At 37.0% G+C, this 23,675-nt stretch overlaps 2 protein-coding genes across 2 annotated transcripts in view; one reads left to right on the top strand and one right to left on the bottom strand.

Moving 5' to 3' along the window:
- The window catches only part of DYTN (dystrotelin), a 68,289-nt gene extending 55,163 nt beyond the window's left edge, over positions 1 to 13,126 (top strand). The window contains exons 11-12 of the mRNA XM_038001673.2: positions 1,303 to 1,786; positions 12,829 to 13,126. Of these exons, the coding sequence (XP_037857601.2) occupies positions 1,303 to 1,786; positions 12,829 to 12,932 (588 nt within the window). The 3' untranslated portion in view covers positions 12,933 to 13,126. The remainder of the gene's footprint in view (positions 1 to 1,302; positions 1,787 to 12,828) is intronic.
- Positions 13,127 to 16,511: 3,385 nt separating this feature from the next.
- FAM237A (family with sequence similarity 237 member A) lies at positions 16,512 to 23,173 on the bottom strand. The gene is made up of 3 exons (XM_007965992.3): positions 23,079 to 23,173; positions 21,032 to 21,453; positions 16,512 to 17,218 (listed from the first exon to the last, which is right to left on the bottom strand). The coding sequence occupies exons 2-3, from the start codon at positions 21,441 to 21,443 to the stop codon at positions 17,085 to 17,087; spliced, it is 546 nt and encodes a 181-aa protein (XP_007964183.1). The 5' UTR covers positions 21,444 to 21,453; positions 23,079 to 23,173; the 3' UTR covers positions 16,512 to 17,084.
- Between the last annotated feature and the right edge of the window lie 502 nt (positions 23,174 to 23,675).

Below are 23,675 nucleotides of genomic sequence, written 5' to 3'. Positions count from 1 at the left end.
CTGTTTATTATGTATGTAAATATTCATTTTAGACAGGGTCTTGCTCTGTCATCCAGGCTGGAGTGCAGTGGCAGGATCGTAGCTCACTGCAGCCTCGAACTCCTGGGGCTCAAGCAATCCTTCCACCTCAACCTTGTGGCTAGCCAGGATCTCAGGCTCATGCCAGCACACCCAGCTAATTTTTATTTATTTATTTTTGTAGACAGGGGGTCTCACTATGTTGTCCAGACTGGTCTTCAACTCCTGGCCTCAAGCAATCCTCCCACCTCCACCTCCCAAAGTGCTGGGATTACAGACGTGAGCCACTGTGCCCGGCCTTAATTGTTAGAACTGACAGCAAATACTGTTAATTGTTTTCCTTGCAGAGACATTCTCGCTTTGTTCATTTTTGAGAAACTGTTTGACAAATACCCAAGTCTGAATAACCATAGTCTGTCAGTCTTTCTTTGACACAAGAGGCAATCCTTTTGTATTTCAGTACACAGCAGAAGTGTCTTATGCACACTTCCCACTTCATCACACATAATATTTAAAAGATATGTGTTAGTATTTTTAAAACTAAGAATTTTTCTATTCCATCAAAGGCGTTCTTAAGCAGAACTGGCTTTTTTTTTTTTTTTCCACTGCTAGTGTATGAGGGTGAAGAATACCTTGATTATTAGCACTGTTTGGTGACACTGCCTTGATTCACACTAAAGCACCAACAGCTTTACTTACTGATTTTGCATCATCAGTGCACATGTCAATACAATAAACATAACATCTAAGTACCCTTATTAACATAATTTTGACATCACAAACCCTAGAAGGGTCTTGGGGATCTCCTAGGGTCTACGGGCCACACATTGAGAACTGTGCTTCAAGTGGAGCACGTCCCTGAATTTCTCCCTGTGGCTTACTCTGAAGCCCCTCACAACACACCTACCAGAAAGACTATTATAAAATGCTTTATTGTAATAATTTGTATCTGTCAATTCAACATATGCTTATGTTTTCAGAAATTCCTTTTGGTATTTTTAGAACCTGGGCTTTTTACAACCCAGGATTTTCCTAAATTTCTTGTAAATATTCCCTCTGTTATTTTAGAACCTGAGCTGTTCCAACTCTTGTAGAGAGTTTTAGGTTGACATAGAATTAGCAGAATAAATTAAAATTAATAGTAATGATAATATATTTACAAAGGAGAAAGAAAAGTCTTGCATTCGAATGTTCTGTTGGAATGTTGAAATGTTGAATGTAACGCATTTATGAAAAAGTAAGATAAATGTTAATTTCTTCATAAATAAAGTTTTGTTTCCCCAGGTAAGGTTGCAGCCACCCCGTCCTTCATCTTCTTCCTTTCAAAGTGTGGGGACCAAGGTTGGCCATTCTTCAGCTGAAAAGATTCCAAAGGGAGGGGATTATTTGCAGATCAAGAATGCCACTGAAGATGCTTCAAGATGGGAACCTCTTCCTAACCCTGATGAGGTTGACAGAAGTCACACAAATGCAGAGCGTGCTCTGCGAAATCCAGAATCACCAGAGACCACTTTGCACAGCACCAGGGCACAAAGCCAAACGCAAAAGATGTCGAGGAAAGTCATTAGCACCCTACCCAGTTGTCAGGAGGGACTGAAGCAGGACACCCCCAAAATGATTCCTGCTGAAAGGAGCAGTCCTGCTCTGGCAGCCATGGAAAATAAAGAGGCAGGTAACATCAAGGAGAGAAAGGATGAGTTGGAGGAAGAGGAACTGCAAGAACTATTGTCAAAACTTATGGATGTCTTCAATCTAGAAATGCCGTCAGGTAAGGTTTACACAATCCATAGACATCGTGATGGCCAAGGATTCAAGCTGCCTTTTTAAAAACTTGATTTTATAACAGCCCAACAGCTCCAGTTCATCTAGTATGTAGCAGCGCTCTGAATCTATTGGTTATCAGTAGCATCTCTGAACTTGATTTTTAGGATTACCTAATTCATGGAGCTGTTGTGAGTATTAAAAGTGATAAACCATATAAGACTTTAGTATAGAACCTGGCATATAGTGAGCATTCAGTAAATGCTTATTATTTTGTTATTATAAAATATTGTTATTATTATCAGTATCCCTAAGTCATATATACCTGGGCAGCCTATGTCACCATTTAAAAATAGGGATAATATTGTAACTCTCTTTCTAGAAGAGAATTGATTACGATTTCTATATTATAAGTAGTATCATCATTATTATCTTCTTCATATGCTATGATTCATTGCTAAATTTTGAAGGCTTTAAAAAAGATCCTTCTTTACTATAATTATTGCTTCTGTTTTGGAATACCGTTGTCTTATTTCTCATTAGGGTATTTTGTTATCTTTACATATATAGAGAGAGATCCTTCTCAGTTTACAACGGGGTTACATCTTGATAAACCCAACGTAAGTTGAAAATATTGTTAGGTAGAAAATGCATACAGTGTACCTAACCTACCAAACATTCTAACTTAATCTAGCCTACCTTAAATGTGCTCAGAACACGTACATTCGCCTACACTTGGACAAAATCATCAAACACAAAGCCTACTTTATAATAAAGTGTTGAATATATCATTTAAGTTATTAAATATAATACACTGTGGAGTACACTATTGGTCATTTACTCTTGTGATTACATGGCTGACTGGGAGCTGTGGCTCACTGCTGCTGCCCAACTTCACAAGATACCATGTATTGCTAGCCTGGGAAATGATCAAAATTCAAACTTCGAAGTATTATTTCCTACTAAACACATATCACTTTTGCACCATCATAAAATTAAAAAAATGGTAAGTCAATCCATCATAAGTCAGGAAGTATTTGTACACACACATACACACACACACACACACACCCCGTTGATTCTCGAACAATGCAGGGATTGGGGTGCTGGCCCCCTGCATAGTTGAAAATTTGCATGTAACTTTTATTCCCCAAAACTTTATTAATAGCCTGCTGTTGACTGGAAGCCTTACCAATGAACATAAATGGCTAACACACATGTTATATGTCATATGTATTATACATGGTTATAATAAAGCTAGAAAAAAGAAAATGTTTTCAAAATCATAGAAAGATAAATATATTTAAGTGGAAGTAGATCTTTATAAAGGTCTTCATCCTCATTATTTTCATGTTGAGTAGGCTGAGGAGGAGAAAAGGGAGGAGGAGGAGTTGGTCTTGCTGTCCCAGGAGTGGCAGAGGCAGAAGAAAATTCACATATAAGTGGATTTGAACCCATACAGTTCAAACCTGTATTGTTCAAGGGTCAACTATATATAAATTTCTTTCTAAGAAAGGCTAAGGTGTCTTATGTTGGAGTGATCATCTACAGACTTGTGATAAAATGAAGGATAAAATACTCATGTGTTTATGTATCAGAGGAGGCCTTCTGAAAATATTTCTGAGTTGGTGTATTAGTTTGCTGGGGCTGCTATAACACAGTAACACACATTCGGTGGCTTAAACGAAGAACCAAAATATATTTTCTCACAGTCCTGGAGGCCAGAAGTCCAAGATCAGGGTGTCAGCAGTGTTGGTTTCTTCTGAGACGTCTCTCCTGAGCTTGCAGATGGCTGTCTTCCCCCATGCCTTTATATGGCCTTCCTTCTATGTATGTCTATGTCTATGTCCAAATTTTTTCTTTTTATAAGAACACCAGTTATATTGGATTAGAGCCCATCCTAGCAACCTCATTTTAACTTAATTATCTCTTTAAAGACCCTGTCTCCAAATATAGTCACATTTTGAGGCACTGGGGGTTAGTCAGGGCTTCAATATATAAATTTGGGGTAGGAGCGGGACACATTTCAGCCCGTGGCTGTTGGAGGGCTATAAACTGAGTACATAATAATGTCAGCTTTACATAGAACTTGGTAGAACCAAGTCAATGAACTAATTATTTGATGATTCTAAAATGCTCTACAGTAAATTGAATTGGAGTTGTAATCTTTGTGTTAACAAAAACAAGTTCAGAAAGATGCCAGAAGTATGTTCAAAAGGCAAGGGATGGGAACTCCTTGTGCCTGATTCTTAAGCTGACGCAAAATTCCACCCACTGCATTTCCATCTAAACATTTTTGGGGTCATGACGAGTATTCAAAGCAAAGTCAATATCCACTTGACCGTTTTAGAAAAATTTCACCAAAAGTTTGCACTTTATAGAAAACTTTTTTAGTCTTTAGCGTATTAATGTTGTTTTTATTTTTGTTTCTCTAAATGAGCTGGAGAAAGCTGATAATTTCTACAATGTTGTGTTGGGTCAGCACTCACAGATGTAGTGGCTGTATTGCACATTTTATTTTATTTTATTTTTTATTATACTTTAAGTTCTAGGGTGCATGTGCACAACGTGCAGGTTTGTTACATATGTATACATATGCCATGTTGGTGTGCATTGCACATTTTAGATTGTTCGTAGGCTAGCTCTGCTACACATATTTGGAAGGCAGTTTCCCAATACTTGTGCAGTTTAATACTTAAAGCTAAAAGATTAATTCATATTCCAAGTGACTTTATCAAGATATATATATATATACCCGTGTCATTATATCATTAAAAGGAAAATTATAAAAAGGTGAAGTATACTTCTAAATTCAGTTGATGCAATAATGTATAAATATGCAATTAGCATTATCAAATCTTGTAGAAAATATTTTTAAAAGTCTCAAAATATTTCCTTAATGCTTTCACTCACAATCTCAATAGAACCATTGAGATGTTTCTGCAGGAAGTATGCTTTCTTATACAAATGTGCTTATGATATGAGCAGAATGGTACATATCTCTTTTTATTATAGTATTCTATACTTTGCAAGTACAGAAAAAAATAAAATTTCTTGAATAGTAATACAACAAATACTAATTGTTGAGATTTAAAATTTCACTTTCACTTCTTTTATATTAGTCTTATTTCCTTGAGGGATTTAAACATGAGAAACTATATTAATCTTCATGGCTACTGTTTTGCATGATATATCACCCCTCACCCAATTATTTCTAATTATGTTTATATCATTATTCATTTTGATATTGAATATGATCCTATTTTCAAACTTCACTTAGTCATTGGCAATGTGGATTATTAAAATACACTTTATAATTTAAACATAATCTATGCATACTTACCAGAAGTATGCCAAACTTAATCAGAGCCAGAACTATGATAACCACATGGATGAAGATGTGGAAAGTGAAACAAGCAAAATCAAAGTATTTTCATTTGCCTCTATGTCTATCATGGATGCATCAGATAATGACAAGAAGTTTCTAATCACTCTACTGATCCAGTTTTCTTTTTTCTTTTTGAGAATTGTTGGGCCAGGTGCGGTGGCTCACGCCTGTAATCCCAACACTTTGGGAGGCCAAGGCAGGTGGATCACAAGGTCAGGAGATCGAGACCATCCTGGCTAACAAGGTGAAACCCCTCTCTACTAAAAAAATACAAAAAAATTAGTCGGGCATGGTGGCTGGAGCCTGCTCAGGAGGCTGAAGCAGGAGAATGGCGTGAACCCAGTAGGCAGAGCTTGTAGTGAGCCGAGATCATGCCACTGCACTCCAGCCTGGGCGACAGAGGAGACTCTGTCTCAAAAAGAAAAAAAAAAAAAAAAAAAGAGCGAGACTATGAGAGCTTCATGAAAAAGAGAAAGTTGTGTAGAAGTTCCACAAACCTCTTTAAATTCCAAACTTGGATTGAAAATTAGTAGTGAATAATTTGCCTAAAAATTACAGTAAAAAATAAATTTGGAACACTGTCTGCTGTTCCTTGCCTCTGTTGTGGCAAAAAAAAAAAAAAAAAAAAAAAAAAGATAGTCCTCTTGTTTTACTGTATTGTTAAACTTTCTTTTTCCATTTGATGGTAAAATTTCTTGCATATATCTACTAAGTTATTTTTCTAGCTTCTTTTTCCATCCCTTTTTACTATTCATTTGCCACTATAGGTTTCAGTGATGAGAAGTCAAGACAGAGGTGTAGAGTGATGATATTAGGAGGGCATGGTTTGAGAACAAAGATGGTATCTTGGACTAGCATGAAAACACTTACCATAGTTTTTCCAAAAGGCTCAATGCAAAGCAAGCAGGAAAATAAATCCCATATCCCAGCTTCTCACTTTGGGGTGGAAACAACTGGACCATTCATCCAACTTTCTAACTCTTCTGGGGCATGTCCAAGGGACTGGGCTTCTGTCTAACCTGTCTCAAATTACTGACAAGACCCATGATATTCTAGATGCCTGAGAGATGCTTAAAACCAAAAGGCAGCTGGGACTATATGAAGGTTTGAAGAGCCCCCGAGAATCTCTGACCAGGCTGATTGCTGAGGGTCTTCTTCTGTATGAGGCTAGTCTTGAAGACTAAGAGAGATAGTTATTTTTTCTATTGCACAGATACCAACATAAAGAGTAAAGAATAAGAAGTAACAGAGAAACATAGTCCAACAAAGAAGTAAGACAGAGCTCCAAAATGGATCCTTATGAAATAGTAATATTTGAATTACCTGACAGAGAATTCAAAATAACCATCATAAAAATGCTCAATGAGCTCAGGACAATAATACATAAATGAAATTGTAATTTCAACAGAGAGAAATTTTTAAAAGAACCAAACAATAGTCTTGGAGCTGTAGAATATAATAACTGAACTAAAAATTTCAGTAGAAGTGTTCAACAGCAGACTAGATCAAGCAGAAAAATCAGCAAACCCAAAGACAGACCATTTGAAATTATCTGATTAGAGGGGAAAAAAGAAGAAAGAGTGATGAAAGTTTAAGGGACATATAGGATGCTCTTAAGCTGACCAATATTTGTAATATGGGAGTTGTAGAAGCAAAGGATAAAGAAAGGGTCAGAAAGCTTATTCAAATAAACAAGGGCAAAAACTTCTCAAATTTGGGAAAGAAAATGGATATCCAGATCCAAGAATCCTAACAGACCTTGAATTAGATGAACTGAAAGACTTCAACACTGAGACACATTATAATCAAATTGTCAAAAGTTAAACACAAAAGAGAATTTTGAAAGTGGCAAGAGAAAAGTGACTTACCATGTAGAAAGAAACCATTATAAGATTATAACAGTTTTTACATCAGAAACCTCACAGAAATGGGATAATATATTCAAAGTGCTGAAAGAAGAAATAGACTATCAATCAAAAATACTATATCCAAAAACTAATTAGTAAATTTATACAGGCAAATACAGAATACTATAATATGAAAGCAGTGGTATTTAAATAATGTTAATATAAAAGTTAAAAGACTCAAGTATTAAAAATAACATTTAAATATGTTAATTAATATACAATACAAAAATATGTAAATTGTGATGTCAATAACAAAATGGGGGCTGGATGTGGTGGCTCATATCTGTAATCCCAGCACTTTAAGAGGCTGAGTCAGGGAATTGCTTGAAGCTAGTAGTTCAAGACCAGCCTGAGAAACATAGTGAGACCACTTCTTTATTAAAAATTGTTGTAAAGATGTGTGGTGTGGTGATGCATGCCTATAGTCATATCTACTCAGGAGGCTGAGGAGGGAGGATCACTTGAACCTTGGTGTTTGAGGTTACAATGAGCTAATCACACCACTGCACTCCATTCTGGGCAAGACAACAAGATCCCATCTCTAAAATGAAAACAACAACAAAACAGTGAACAAAACAAAAACAAACCAACCAAAAAGAAAAGTGTATGGGGATGGCTGGGCGAGGTGGCTCTCGCCTGTAATCCCAGCACTTTGGGAGGCCTAGGTGGGCGGGTCACCTGAGATTGGGAGTTCAAGACCAGCCTGACCAACATGTAGAAACCCTGTCTCTACTAAAAATACAAAATTAGCCAGGCATCGTGGTATGCGCCTGTAATCCCAGCTACTCAGGAGGCTGATGCAGGAGAATCACTTGAACCCAGGAGGCGGAGGTTGCAGTGAGCCAAGATCATGCCATTGCACTCCAGCCTGGGCAACAAGAGTGAAAGTCCATCTCAAAAAAAAAAAAAAAAAAAAAAAGACTATTTAGAAAAGTGTATGGGGACTAAAAGTGAAAACTTTTTGAATGTAATTGAAGTGAAGTTATTATCAGCCAAAATAGGCTGTTATTACTGTAAGATGTTTTATGTAAGCCTCATAGTAAGTGCAAATATAATAGCTGTCAAAGACGCACAAAAGAAAAAAATGAATCAAATAATATTTAAAAAATGAAGACAGCAAACTAGGAGAAGAGGGGCAATGCAACTAAAAGACAGACAAAAAGCAACTCTCAAAATGGCAAAATTGTCCTCCCCTATCAATAATTATTAAATATAAATGGATTAAAGCCTCCAATCAAAAGGTATACATACAGTTGCTGAATGAATGGAAGAAAACGACCCAACTATATGCTGTCTACAAAAGACTCACTTCAGATTTAAGGACACAAAGGCCGAAAATGAAGGTATGGGAAAAGATATTTTATGTAAATGGTATTCAAAAAATGGCCGGGATGGCTATAGTTGTATGAGACAAAATAGACTTTAGGTCAAAAACTCACACAAGTGACAAAGAAGTCATTATAAAATGATAAAAGGGTCAATTTACCCAGAAGATACAATAATTATAATAATATATACACCAAACATCAGAGCACCTAAATATGTAAGCAATCATTGACATAACAGAAGGGAGAAATAGACAGTGATATAATAATAGTAGGGGACTTCAATAACCCACTTTCAATAATGAAGAGAACCTCCAGACAGAAAATCAATAAGGAAATAGTAGACTTGAACAACACAGTAAACCAAATAGACCTGAGAGACATATAAAGACTATTTCACCCAATAGTGCAGAATATACATTCTTCTCCAGCAAACACGGAACATTTTCTGGGATAGATCATGTGTTAATGCATAAAACAAGTCTTATCAAGTTTAAGAAGATCGAAATCATACCAAATATCTTTTCCAACCACAGTGAAATAAAACTAGAAATTAATAGTAGAAGGAAAAACTTAAAAATGTATACAGATGTTGAAACTACACAACACATTCTTGAACAATCAGTGGGTCAAAGAAGAAATCAATGGCCAGGTGTAGAGGCTCGTGCGTATAATCCTAGTGCTTTTGGAGGCTAAAGTTGGGGTACCAATTGAGGCCAGGAGTTTGAGACCAGCCTGAGCAACTTGTCAAGACCCTATCTCTACAAAAAAAAAAAAAAAAAAAAAAAAAAAAAACACATTTGTTTAATTAGCTGGATGTGTTGGTACATGCCTGCAGTCCCAGCTAACTCAAGAGGCTGAAGCAGGAGGATAGCTTGAGCCTGGAAGATCAAGGCTGCAGTGAGCTGTGATTGCACCACTGCACTGCAGCCTGGGTGACAGAGCAAGACCCTATCTCAAAGAAAAAGAAAATGTATTTGGGCATGTTGAAACATGCCTATAATTCTAGTTACTCAAGAGACTGAGACAAGAGAATCACTTGAGCCCAGGAGTTCAAAGTTACAGTGAGCTAGGATCACACCATTGCACTCCAGCCTAGGCAACAGAGCGAGACTCTGTCTCAAAAAAAAAAAAAAAAAAAAAAAAAAAATCACACAATCATCACAATAGATACAGGAAAAAAGCATTTTACAGAATTCAATATACTCTCATGAGAAACTCTCAACAAACTAGGAATAGAAGGAAACTACCTCAACATAATAAAGCCCAAATATGAAAAGCCCACAGCTAACATCATATTCCTTTTTCTTAAAGATGAAAAGCTGAAGTTTTTTTCTTTAAGATCAGGAACAAAGCAAGGATGCCTATTTTCACTGCATGTATTCAACATAGTACTGGAAGTCCTAGCCAGAGTAATTAGACAAGAAAAAGAAAGAAAAGGCATCCCAATCAGAAAAGAACAAGTAAAACAGTCTTTATTTGCATATGCCATGATCTTATATGTACACGAGCATGGTTAAGGGTGGGGAGCAGGAGGTTTATTCCTGTTCCTTTCTTCCGCATCTAGAGCCATCACTCAAAAGTATTAAGTAATCAGAAATTAAAACTTCAAATTTAGCAAATTCTAAGGAAATGACCAAGCTCAGGAGAGCACTTTATTTGTATCTCATTTGTTTATAAGGTAATCTCAAATGTTGCCTGGGAATCCTAGAAGTGTTTACTGGAATAGTAATGGGTACACAGTTGACCCTTGAACAATGTAAAAGTTAGGGGCACTGGTCCTCCATGCTGCCAAAAATCAGCATGTAACTTTTGACTCCTCTAAAACTTACCTACTAATAGCCTACTGTTGAACAGAAGAAGCCTTACCAGTAAAATAAACAGTTGATTGACAAATATTTTGTATGTTATTTGTATCGGATATTGCATTCTTACAATAAAGTAAGCTAGAGAAAAGAAAATGTTATTAACGAAATCATAAGGAAGAGAAAATATATTTACTATTCATTATCTTCACATTGAATAGGCTGAAAAGAAGGAGTTAGAGGAGAGGTTGCTGTTGCTTTCTCGGGTGTGGCAGAGGTGGAAGAAAATCCACAAATTAGTGGACTCACACAGTTCAAATTCATGTTGTTTGAGGATTAACTATATTCATTGCTTCATAGATAGACAGATAGATAGATATACAGATATACACAGAAGTAATTAATGGGAAAAGACAGATTTCCAGCATTTAAGCTCCATGAAGGCAGAAAAAATGTCTAGTTGGTTCACCATTCAATCACTAACTCATTCATTCAACAACTATAAAGCCTTTGTTATGTGCCGAGCATTGTGCTTGGCACTGGGCATTTATTTTGAAGTGGGGTATGTTTCTATTTTTAAAACGTTCTGGCATTGTGTGGAGAGTGACTTAGAGAAAGGCAAGGGGTAAGCAAAGAGACCAGGTAAAAGCCTATTGTAGTCTAGCCAAGAGATGACGGTGTTGCCCTGAATGAGTGGTGATACACTTACTGCAATGGGGAAAGCTGGGAAAACTGTTATGCGGTTGGCAAATCAAGAGTTCTGTTTTGAACATATTGTGAATTGCCTGAGAGACATCCAAATGAAGACATCACAGAGGCAATCAACATGTACAATCTGGAGCTCAAGGGAAAGGTCTTAGTACAGAGTAGCTATTCAATACATATTGGCTTGCTTAATTAATTATCGTAAATAAGATATGGGCTCAGTATTTCAGTTGCCCAGAAGAGTGAACATAGACTGAAAAACCTAATACTTTTTCATTTCTACATCTATCATTCTTGTAGTCTACTCTCACATCCCTGATTTATTCAAAGACTAATAGACTTCTAATTACATTTAAGTGAATTATTTTGTCATTGTGATTTTCTCTGGACAGCCAATTTCACAAGTATTCCATCTAACATCTCATTAGGTCTCTACCTATGTGCTATATTAATTCAGTCCTTACATTTATTTAATTCCAAGTATATGCCAAGCAACATGCTAGGTGTTAGGTGCATATCTTTGGCTATTTTTAGTATTTCGAGGGACTAGAGCTAAAAAAGAAAACAATGAATAACAATAAGAAAAATTACAGTATGTGAGATTGATTATGGCTTTCCTATTTATTTATTGCTGTATTTTAAGTTTTTATCACTGTGGCCCGAGAAACAATGTCTTAAAATAAGTTTGCCTCTGGACAAGGTTTGTTAGTTAGACAATAAAATTTTATTTAATCAAAGTCCTCTGGAGTGGTATTGGAGGATAAGTGGGATAAAAAAATGCATGAACCTTCTAGCCTTATGTTCAACAAAAAACAACACAGATGGACCCATAATATAATTATGTAGCTAAAAAGTAAACAACTAACGAAATAAATCTCCCCATGTTTTCATTTCCTGTGAGCTTATTTTTATTAATTACACAAATAATGTCTAATAGTGCATGTTTATTGTAAATTAAAATGCAAAGTGCACAGATTTTTAAAAAATGAATTCATCATCATGCTCTTCCCTCTCTCCCACCTGTTTTTCAGAGGTAACCACTATTAACAGTTTAGTGAGTTTCCTTCAAACTGTTTTCTATGCACATATGTATGTCTCTACTTTTTCAATGTAAGTTAGATCATATTATGCTTTTGCTTTCTTCTTAGACATTGAGCGTGTCATTTTTTAAAACGCTGCATAATATACCAAGGTACAAATGCACTGTAATTTATTTATTGGTATATAAGTTGCTTCCAATTTTTATCACAAAAATACTTTGGTGTGTATCCTTATAACATGGATCTTTATGCGCAAGTGTAAATATGTTTGTAAGATCAATTCCTAAAAACAGAACTCTTTAAGTTAAAGATTATGCATATCAAAATTTTAGTTGATACCTGCCAAATCATAGATCTTTCTACACCACAATCTCTATTACGACAGATCACAGGGGCCACTCAAACCATTAATCAATCAGGTAACTATAGAGCACTGCTTCTCAAAATGTGGTGTCCGGACTAGCCGCATCAATATTACCTGGGAACTTAACAATAAATATAAATGCTCAGGCTCCATCCCACCTGAACAGAATCTGAACTCTGTAGGTGAGATCCAGCAATCTGTTTTAACACTCTCCAGGTGATTTTTATATACGCCAGAGTTTTGGAGCCACTGCTCAATAGTGGGCTTTCTGGCAACTCCAATTTGTGCAAGGAGCTGTGGGAAAGTGTTCTTAAGAACTTATTCCTGGCTGAATTCGTAGTAATGATCATGGTAAATAATAGCCATCTTATTTGCTAGCTAACTTAAGGGCATTGTCCTCAAGAACTGAGGGAAAAATGGATTCTGTTTCTTCTCCTTGTGAGAGCTTTATCAAGATCTTCACGAGAACCTGCAGGTATGTTCCTCTAAAAGACTCTTCTGTTTGTTGATTTCAGGCCCAGAGTCTTCAGTAAACATGGACCTGTACAGTGGAGCTCAGCAAGTGTGCAGGGCCTTCTCTGCCCTTGTTGATCAAATCACCTTGCCCAATTTGAAGTGAAATGGAGTCCAGGCTCAAAGGCTTCTTGGTGTGATGACAAAATGCAGTTGCACAACTGTATTAAAAGAATTAAGACTTCTACCTTTCTTTTAATAGTTTGGTGTGAACTATGAAGAAAGCAAGTTTTGTTTTTTGATCTCCCTCCCTACTTACGTATCTTAGTTCTGCAGTTCAGAGTAAAGTCTGGGGGTTAGGGGGGCGAGTAAAGGATGAAGAAGGAAGGAGTAAATGGCAGAGTCAGATCTCTGCATGAAGGGCCATTCTTACTGTGAATACCTCCGGGGTAACATTCAAGTGTGCGACCTACATGGATGCATGAAACAGTCTTCCTCAAGTATCATGTAAATTACTGAATCGATGGCCTAATTTTCTATCTTGATGTTTCAGCTAGAGAATAGGCTTAGCAAATAAATACATACACACACACACACACACACACACAACTGAGTGCATGTAAAACTGGTAACATTTAGACCTAAAACCATAAAAACCCTAGAAGAAAACCTAGGCAATACCATTCAGGACATAGGCATGGGCAAGGACTTCATGTCTAAAACACCAAAAGTAACAGCAACAAAAGCCAAAATTGACAAATGGGATCTAATTAAACTAAAGAGCTTCTGCACAGCAAAAGAAACTACCATCAGAGTGAACAGGCAACCTACACAATGGGAGAAAATTTTTGCAATCTACTCATCTGACAGAGGGCTAATATCCAGAACCTACAAAGAACTCAAACAAATTTACAAGAAAAAAACAACCCCATCAAAAAGTGGACAAAGGATATGAACAGACACTTCTCAAAAGAAGACATTTATGCAGCCAACAGACACATGAAAAAATGCTCATCATCACTCACCATCAGAGAAATGAAAATCAAAATCACAATGAGATACCATCTCACACCAGTTAGAATGACAATCATTAAAAAGTCAGGAAACAACAGGTGCTGGAGAAGATGTGGAGAAATAGGAACACTTTTACGCTGTTGGTGGGACTGTAAACTAGTTCAACCATGTGGAAGACAGTGTGGTGATTCCTCAAGGATCTAGAACTAGAAATATCATTTGTCCCTGTGATCCCATTACTGGGTATATACCCAAAGGATTATAAATCATGCTGCTATAAAGACACATGCACACGTATGTTTATTGCAGCACTATTCACAATAGCAAAGACTTGGAACCAACCCAAATGTCTATCAATGACAGACTGGATTAAGAAAATGTGGCACATATATACCATGGAATACTATGCAGCCATAAAAAAGGATGACTTTGTGTCCTTTGTAGGGACATGGATGCAGCTGTCAACCATCATTCTCAGGAAACTATTGCAAGAACAGAAAACCAAACACTGCATGTTCTCACTTGTAGGTGGGAATTGAACAATGAGATCACTTGGACACAGGAAGGGGAACATCAACCACTGGGGCCTGTTGTGGGGTGGGGGGAGGGGGGAGGGGGAAGGGATAGCATTAGGAGATATACCTAATGTAAATGATGAGTTAATGGGTGCAGCACACCAACTTGGCAGATGTATACATATGTAACAAACCTGCACGTTGTGCACATGTACCCTAGAGCATAAAGTATAATTTTAAAAAAACTGGTAACATCTGAATAAATTTGGATTATACCACTATCAGTTTCCTACTTGTAATATTGTACCATAGTTATGCAGATGTTCCCACTGGGGAAACTAGATGAAGATCATATAGATGTCTCTGTATTATTTCTTATAACTGTATATGAATCAAGTATCTCAATATAAAAAATTTAATATATCAATGTTTTTCTCTAAAATCTCCACATCCAACAAGTTTCACCAAAGCATCTGTGTGCCTCCTTTCTCTTATTATGTTGGATTAGGCTATAGATGCTTAACTTACAAAGTAATAGCTAACCTTTTTTGACTGTTAGAGCACTTAGTTTTTAAGCACTTTCTATGTGCTGACTCATTTAATCCTCACACGAAACCTAGGTAGTAGGTTTCTCATTTTATGAGGAAACTGAGGCACAAAGAGGGTTAGTAACTTGTCCAAAGTTGATTTGGCCACTTCTTGATGAAGCTGTGATTTGAACTCAGCTTCTGAGCCTATACTCTAACTACTACTCTGTACTTCCTTTCAGTAAATATTGTGGTGATTTCAATGTTTTTGTCTACTATCGTGAGATGCAGGCCATGTTACATTCAGAGAGGCTGTGGATTTTTATATGATCTGTAATTCCTGAAACTGTTTACAGAGTGAAATAATGTCCCATTGGATGGGATTAGGACTAGGTTATCCCTGTTCCATCTCATCCTAACAGTTTTTAATCTGCTTTTCAGTCTATCATAAACTTTTGGTTTTAGTTTTGTCACTTAGCAGAGTTACTCTTCTTTTCACTTCATCCCAGCTTGTTCCTTACACTTTTGATAAGCTTCATCAGCAAGCTGTAGTCCCTGGGCCAAATTCTGTTCTCTCCCTGTTTTGAACAGGTTATGAGCTAAGTGTGATTATTACATCTTTTTAAAACATTGAAAAAGTCCAAAGAAAAATATTTTGTGGCACCTGAAAACTGTATGGATTCCGATTTCAGTGTCTATAAAGAGAGTTTTACCGGAACATAACCATATTCATTCATTTATGTATTGTGATAACTGCTTTTGTTCGCCGAGGCAGAATTGATTAATTACAGTGGAGACTGGATGGCCCGGAAAGCCTATAATATTTACTATCAGACTCTCAGAAAAAGGTTGCCAATCCCTGTCATAGAGTACCAATGTGAGGGAAGAACAAAGGGCAGGCTCTTCTGCAAGTTCATTCTCCGAGTGTTGTGTCTCTTTGATGATTTATAAGAGATAATGAATTTACGTGATAGTTCTGAAGAATATGATGAAAAACATTAGAAAAAGCATCATCAATGCAAAATCACGAGCCCATATGTAGAAAAGGTAGTCAAATGGTGGCAGCTTTGTAATAAAATACTAATTTTCCCAGTGAGCCAAAAGCTGAGGCTGGGCCTTCTCCCCCACCTCTTTCTCCAAGCTCCTTTTTCCTGTTGTTAAGACTCAGCTAATCCTCAAATGAAACTGTGTTTTCTGATAATAACGCTTTAGATGCAATTTCTAGTTTAAGGAGGCCCTAATCATTCAATGAAGACATTTACTGAGGCTTCCTTTGGACCTGAAAAAAGCAAGGGAACTGCTAACATATCTGAAATTCAAACGGGCTGTCAATCCTATATATTGGTTATAATAGAATGACTGGAGAGTTGGGAATAATTAGAGATAAAAATAGCATTGTGTCTCAAACTCACATACATTTGCTAATTGGGCTTCTCTGCTTTAAACCTTGTTCAGGCCTGGTCATTTTATAGGGAAATAATTATGGGTTCTTCTGTTATAATGCTGTTCCTTTTATTTTGCTTTTCAATGCAAAGTGTAAACACTTATAGAGGTATAATATTTAATCAAGTAACAAATATGCTTATTGGGAAATAGTTTGTACCTATTTACACTTAAACATTATTAGAGTTTAGATGTCATTTGTGGTAACATTAAATATTGAAATAAAGAGACTCCAATAACATTACCTGGGGTCCAGAGCTTTTATTAATTTTGTTTTCATTAGAGGAATGCTTTATTTGCCAGTTTTTTGTTTTGCTTTACTTTTTGCTTTATTCAGTATTCAAAAATATGCTTTCAAACAAGATTCAGGTATCATAGATTGTCAGTAGCTAGTAATTAATAAATATCGTCCCTTACGTGCCTATGCATAAGCAATCCAGTGGTTACAGTCTTGGGAGCCATGCAGTGTATTCAAGTTAAATGTATGGCACACTAGTTTATTAACATGTCAAGCATCCCAAACTGAACTATTAAATGGATACAAAGAATCCCCAAGTCATCTCTGGAAGTCATTTAACTCCTTTAGACTGTGGGATAGACTGGCAGTAATGTCAGCATTTGAAGAAACATGCTAGCAGCCTAAAATAAATAAAGAAATAAATAATAGAAAGCAGCTTTAAATAAGCATACTGAGAGAATTTGGGTTTATTTATCTCTGGGCATTCCCACCATTTAAAATAAATAAATAATCAATAGTTAAGAAAAATGTTATATATTTGTATATTTAATTCCAAAGCATGAATTAGCTCCAAGTTCAATTTATTTCCTCTTTATTTCCAGGTTCACTTTTCCAATAACACTAGACCCACTTCTACGCACATGCATGCTTATCAAATCTTCAATCAACTCTTTCTTCTTTAGTAAGGAGGTCCTTAGTTGCTGAGAATATGTACCTGAAAGTAGAAAAGTGGAACTTCATAAGATCACCAAATTAGTTTCAGGTTAATTAAATATCAATAAATTATTTTTAAAAGGCAGGTTTGATGTTTCTGCCACTCCAATATAAAACTTCTCTATAAACTGATTTCAGAGGAATATATGTCAATGTGTGTTTGTGCAAAGTCTTGTGTCCTATGTAGTTTAGGTATATAATCTAAAACAAATACATTATAATAAATACATTTTTGTCAATTAATAGGCATTAAAATATTTGCCTGATTTTAAAAAAGTGAAGTCATTATATATTTTTAAATATAAATATGAAGAAAAAAATATAAACCACCCATAGTATAACCTCCTAGAGAGAACCATAGTTTTGTGTATGCACACTTTATACTATAACTTATTTAACCACTACTCTATCTTGGGACATTTAGATTATTTCCAGGTTTCCTGTTACTATAAATAATATTGCAATGAATAGCCTTGGATTGCATCATTGGCTGCAGCTCTAAATGTTTCTTCACAGTAGATTTCTAGATGGGTAATTGCTGAGTATGTGGCTTAGAAAATTTCTTGGAATGGGTGAAGTAGAAAATCAAGCATTTGAGAGTCTATTTATGTTTCTGAACAATTGTTTTCTCTTGTAGTTAGTGTTTAAAATATAAGCACTATGAGCATTTGCCAGCTAGTGAGACACCAGCTGCAAACACCATCAGATTACAAATCTAAATTTTAATTTTCTGATCACAGAGGAAAACAAACTCACTATTTTTCTAGAACATACAAACTGCCAGGCTCAGGAAAGTGGGCTTTTTGTGCCTCCCAGTGGCATAGCAAGGTTTGTTGAAGGAGGAGCCACCATTTTTGACACAAAATTTCTTCATTTGCATTGAAGCCTTTACTAACCCACGAGTTACTCTCAATTCTGTTATGTTCTATTTAGGAGTCATCAATATGCTCCTTCCCTAATTCTCTCTCTCTCTCTCTCTCTCTCTCTCTCTCTCTCACTCACCCTTTCTCTCTTTCTCCCATGACATAACCCATCAAAATTTAGTGGTTAACTAGTTAACTCTGGGTACATCCTCTTCATACCTTCTCTTGGATACCTCAACCTTCAGCTATTAGCCCATGTCTTTCTAGACTAAATAACAATGATCTTTAGAGGTTTTTCTCATAATGACATCTCTAGCCCTTTTATTTCTGAACCTCGTCTGTTCCTGCTCATCATTGTTACAAACAGCCATGGTGTTCAGGTCATCATCCAGCTCCATCAACTGTCCTTGGGGTGAAGCTCTTCCAGGTTCTTCTCACAGTTAAATAAGTGCCTTTCGTAAGTTTCTTTTTTATATAATCACAGTACATTGGAACCGAAAAGATGGGACTTTGTGTGTCATCTACTTTCCATACACTTCTTTTTCAGTTGAAAGAACTGAGGGCTAAATTAGTTAGTTAACTTGCTCATGGTTACACAGTTATTTGATATTTTTTGTTTTCATATTTGTTGACTCAGTATTAACAAATATGACATATTAACATGCAAAATTATATAGGAGTTTTATGTTTTTAACAAAGTGTGATTCATAGTAAGATTTATCAAGTGCATTTAAACTATTTGATTTGAAGATATCAAAATAACAAGAACCTTTTTGCATATTACGTAGACACTTATTTTAGTTCTTCTTGTCTTCTGCCCTGATGATGTGATTTCCTTGAGAACTACAGAGACAAGCACTGCTTCACCTTCTCTCCTGTCCCAACCTAACAACATATTATCCCCCAGGGACAAAAGAAAAACATACTGGAGGATCCATGCAGGTACATTCAGAGCCCAGTTGAACCACTAGAGATTTAAGCAAACCTCTTGAGATGAAATCTCAATGTTCCTGTAACTATTTAACTTTTGGACGTGGTATTTCCTTGACCCAAGACCCTCTTTGACTGTGATTATGCAAACCAAATGGAAAGTCTTGTTTCTTGGTCTGCAAACAATTGTTTGTGTCAAACGTTAAAATAACCTCAATAAAGTGAAACGCTCACTCCTGCTATTTGGCTACTTGCATACCAACTCCCTAAAGTTTGCAGACCAGCTGAATCACTAACAACTCTGTAGCAAGACGAAGGAAGTGGCTTCCAAATCTGAAGTTGTCTTGGAGAAAAGCTTTATAAAATAAATGTGTGTGTGTGTGTGTATATATATATACTTACTGTGTGTGTGTGTATACACACACACATATATATATATAACATTTTGGAGAAAAGCTTTATAAAATAAGTGTGTATATATATTTTTGTGTGTATATATATGTGTATATATATACACACACACACATATATATGTAACATTTTCATGTTCAGCCAAATACCAATAATATTTTCATTTACGTAGTAGACATTTCTTTGAGTTATTCAAAGTGAGTGCAAGATAGAAAAAATATTGCTGGTGATTTGAGTAAGACAGTTAATATGATTTTTAAAATATGGAAGAAAAGGCCCTACAGATCATCCTCAGCAGTACAGAATTTAAAAATATACAGTCCTTACTGGTGCTGATGCCTGGGCAGCCTCTGTTCAAAATATTTTTAAAATATGGGTGATCAACATTTAAAAATATTCATTTGGTATTTCTACTTTAGTAGCAAGGCTGCTGAAATAACATTTCCTCTAAAAATGAAATTGGTTTGAGTTACAATAACACCAAAATAATAAACTTATCTGTCAATAATAGCCATGAGTTATCTGGGTTTTTTGGATCAGCAAATCATGAGGATTTTTAATTACTAAGGTTAAAACAAACTAGATATATAAAAGCTCTAAAATACCTTGGGAAATAGTAGCACTAGAACTACCATTGTTAATTGCTATTTTAATATGGAGATTACAGGAATATGTAACAATTCTAACACTAAAATGTACAAATGTAAAAATTAGTTTTGCCCCTGTTTTCTAGTTGTTTATATAATTCTAAAGAGTTATTGCCACTCAAACAGCCCTTGATACAAGGTTTCAATGCTCATTGGTTGAAATGACATCAAAAAAGGATAAAAATAATATGTATAGGGTTTAGGCATCTCTCTGCTTACTCAAAGAAGCTTACTCAACCTCATTCTAATTCTATAAGGGATTTTTTTTTCTGTGCCCTCAGATGAGACTATTTGAATATAGTATTTACTTCAATGAAAAACTCTAAATTTGTAGCAAGTTCCAACTTACTAAAAATTAATTACTCAGATTGCTGCAAGTTAATTACTTATTTGAGAGTCATTCAAAAAGCAACATGAAGTGAATCTACATGCCAGCTGACTTTTTTACTCTTTATTTCCTCAACCGAATGCCTCTCAAAGAGCCTCTCTATTTACATGAAAGCAATGTTTATTTTCAGTTTAACAAGGGCAAGAGTTTATGTGCTCCAAATGTTTCCTAAGCTTATATTCAAGTCTTCTCAATTCCACAGCAAGTAAACACCAGGTTATGACTGCTAGTGTTCAGGCTAATAGTAAAAAATAATGTTGATCTTGGGGGATCTGTTTATACTTTTTTGTTGTATTTTGGGAATCGTGCTTTTTGTCTTTTCTTTCTGACTCTTCCTTGCTGCTGTTCACAGGAAGTATGAGGAAAAGGACAATATGTTGATATAAACAGCTACTACGCAGTGCAAAAAGAAGTACTATCTATCTTCCTATCAGTTGTGTGCTCTTGGGGTTCACCTCTTGAGAGGAATATATATGACATTGGATTCCCCTAATGCCATTTCCCTCTTCCTCACAATTCAGCACATTGATACTTGATTGACCCTTTCAAAAGACATGGGAGCTGGGGTTGACCACCTTGTTTACTCCTTGTGTGCTGTGGCTGTGCTGCTGAGATTTTCTCTTCCTCTCCAGCCAATTGCCTCCTTCCTAAGCCGTGGTTCCTAGAGAGCACACAGTCCACATAGATGTCCCAGAAGAGTTGAGCCAGATCCCAAAACAGTGCTCCATGCTTCAAGTTCTCAGATGACTTCAGGTAGATCATAAAATCCCAGAAGCCCGAAACAGTGTTGGAAATGCGAGGCTTCCGCATTTCCAGGAGAAGCACTGAGGAGGATTCCCAGCACTGAGGATCAGCTTGGTTAAGAGCCAGCAGGTCTGTCTGGCTATGGCAGAAGAAAGGAGATACACAGCACATTCCCACAATGAGCAGGGAGCAGGTGAAGCTCAAGGGGTGGTGGATCCCTCCTCTGTTCCCAGGATCAGCCATGGCCCTAAAACTGCACAGGATGGAAATATTTCATATCAGTTCCCGCTTATGCTCCACTCAGTAAAGAAAATAAGTATGCCCTTAAGAACCTTAATTCCAGCAAAGGAAACACATCATTGTCGCAAAGTAGGGAAATCTTAGCCAGGCTCCCATATCACAAGCTCCATTCTATCTAAAATGACTCAGTGCCAGGCCAGGGAGTGAGCATAAATCCAAGATAGGCCAAGAAATATTCACTCCTAAGATGTGTTCCTTTACAAGATGAATGAATTAATCTGCTAATCTGTTTTTCCCTAGTACAGAAGAATGTAATCTAAAAGAATACTAAGTGAACATTTAAAATTTTGCTGCATGGCTTTAACTATTCCATAATATCTTAGTGAAGCCTGGCTCGCCTAATCTAGGACTTACATATAATTAAGAATTTAAATATATTTAATCTTTAGATGCATTCCTGTTCACAGTGACTTTTAATTTTTTAAAAAATACATTAGAATTGTCAAATGTTATAGTGAAATTAACACAAGACAATGTGCTAAAAGTATGGATGAATATATGTGGAAACAAAGAGACATATATTCAACCAATTAGAGTAGAATCAATAAGCACTTTACAAATACCTAAAATGTTCTGCAATTCTGATATAACCTTCATGAAGATAATGTTTTATAATTTCTCTATTATTGCTATGAATCTCAAGGATTTTTTAAAAAATGTGACTCTCATTCAACTTTTCTGGCTTCCAATGTCTTGCCATAAAATTAGGGCATCCACAGACCACTTTGAAGTTTTTCTTTTGCTACCACTTCAGACAAGTGCAATGATAAATGATGCTCTTAAAATAAGAGTAATCTAAAAGTTCACGTTTTGCCAGAAAAAGTGTATCCATTCCCTCACAGACTATACAAAATGTATATCACGTTTAAACAGCTCTAACATAAAGAAAAAATAAGAAGGGCACATGCTGCTTACTTTCAGGTTTGCACTATATTTCCAAACCTTTAGACATTAGTATCATGAAAGCAAGCAAAATACAGCTTATGGGAATACTCTTATATTGGAACATTTAATGATAACACCATAAGATGGATAGTCTGTCTCTTCTGAACAGCAGTAGGACATGTTTAGGTACTGTTCAATAAATATTTCAGAAAGTGTCTTTGAACATGCATGTTCCTATATTGAAGAAGCATGTTAGAGATACAAGAGTATTCAAAAACTATTTCCTCTATCTTTCACATCATATATGCATTATCTCTACTTGAAATCATATTTGTTGGGTCCCTTTCCAAACTAAAATATCGAGGTACCTTGAAGGGTGGTTTTCCTAAAGGACAAGTCTAAGTTTTCAGAGAGCAGGACTCTGTCCAAGGTACTGAAGTTGGCGTTATCCGGGACTCCCTGTCTGCTGGCGCCACGGCGCTCAAATTGGCTCCTTTAGGTCCCCTTCTAAATTTTAGGAGAGGCTTCCCAGACCCTGAAAATATGTTTCTCTGAGTTCCTTGAACCTGGAGTCCTCCGTGCACCCCGCTACGAGCCGCGCGCTGAGTCTCGGCCCCGCACTTGATTCCACAGCCTCACCCTCCGCAGGGCGGAGCTGCCTGGGACCCGCTCTGTCCTTTGGGCCCCACTCACCTCCTGACTCGGCGGCTCTACTCCCAGATGGCACAAGGGCTACCTCCGCACTCACCCGCCTGGCCCCTTCCGGGTTTCCTCGAACGCGTGGAGAGAGTTCCCTCGAGTGCGCGGAGAGGAAACGCTCAGGCTGCTCCTGAGCGAGTGGCTGTCCCCAGCTTCCGCGTCCTGGAGGCTACCGTGCCTCTACTTAAGCAGTGGGAGTGCTCGGCGCCTCTCCAAGTCTACGTCAAAGCTCCTGGAAACTGCCGCCACCTCTCGCCTCCAAGTCCATCTCCCGCACCCTCCTCTTCTCTCCCTCCCCGGAGAATTTCTGTTCAGGAAAGCAGCAGGCTTGGCCACACACTCTCTCATTGGCCCTGACCCGCACCCACTCTGCACCTGGCGGAGTTGAGCCTCGGTGCGGCTGGGCTTCCCGCTCCCACCTCGGTGGGGCGTGCCGCTGCGGCGGGAACTGCAAAGTTAGGGCCCAGTTCCGCGCGGGTCCGGGGAACAGAGGGGTTCCCGCTCACCGCATGGGCATCGTCTCAAAATAAAGGGTGTGAGGGAACACTGTGGACTCTTGGGGTCGGAGGAGCGACGTGAGCACCCTCTCGA

The sequence above is a fragment of the Chlorocebus sabaeus genome, chromosome 10 (genome assembly GCF_047675955.1).
Source record: "Chlorocebus sabaeus isolate Y175 chromosome 10, mChlSab1.0.hap1, whole genome shotgun sequence".
Lineage (NCBI taxonomy): Eukaryota > Metazoa > Chordata > Mammalia > Primates > Cercopithecidae > Chlorocebus > Chlorocebus sabaeus.
Note: the sequence above shows the minus strand (reverse complement) of the source record. Positions and strands in the feature narration are given on the sequence as shown.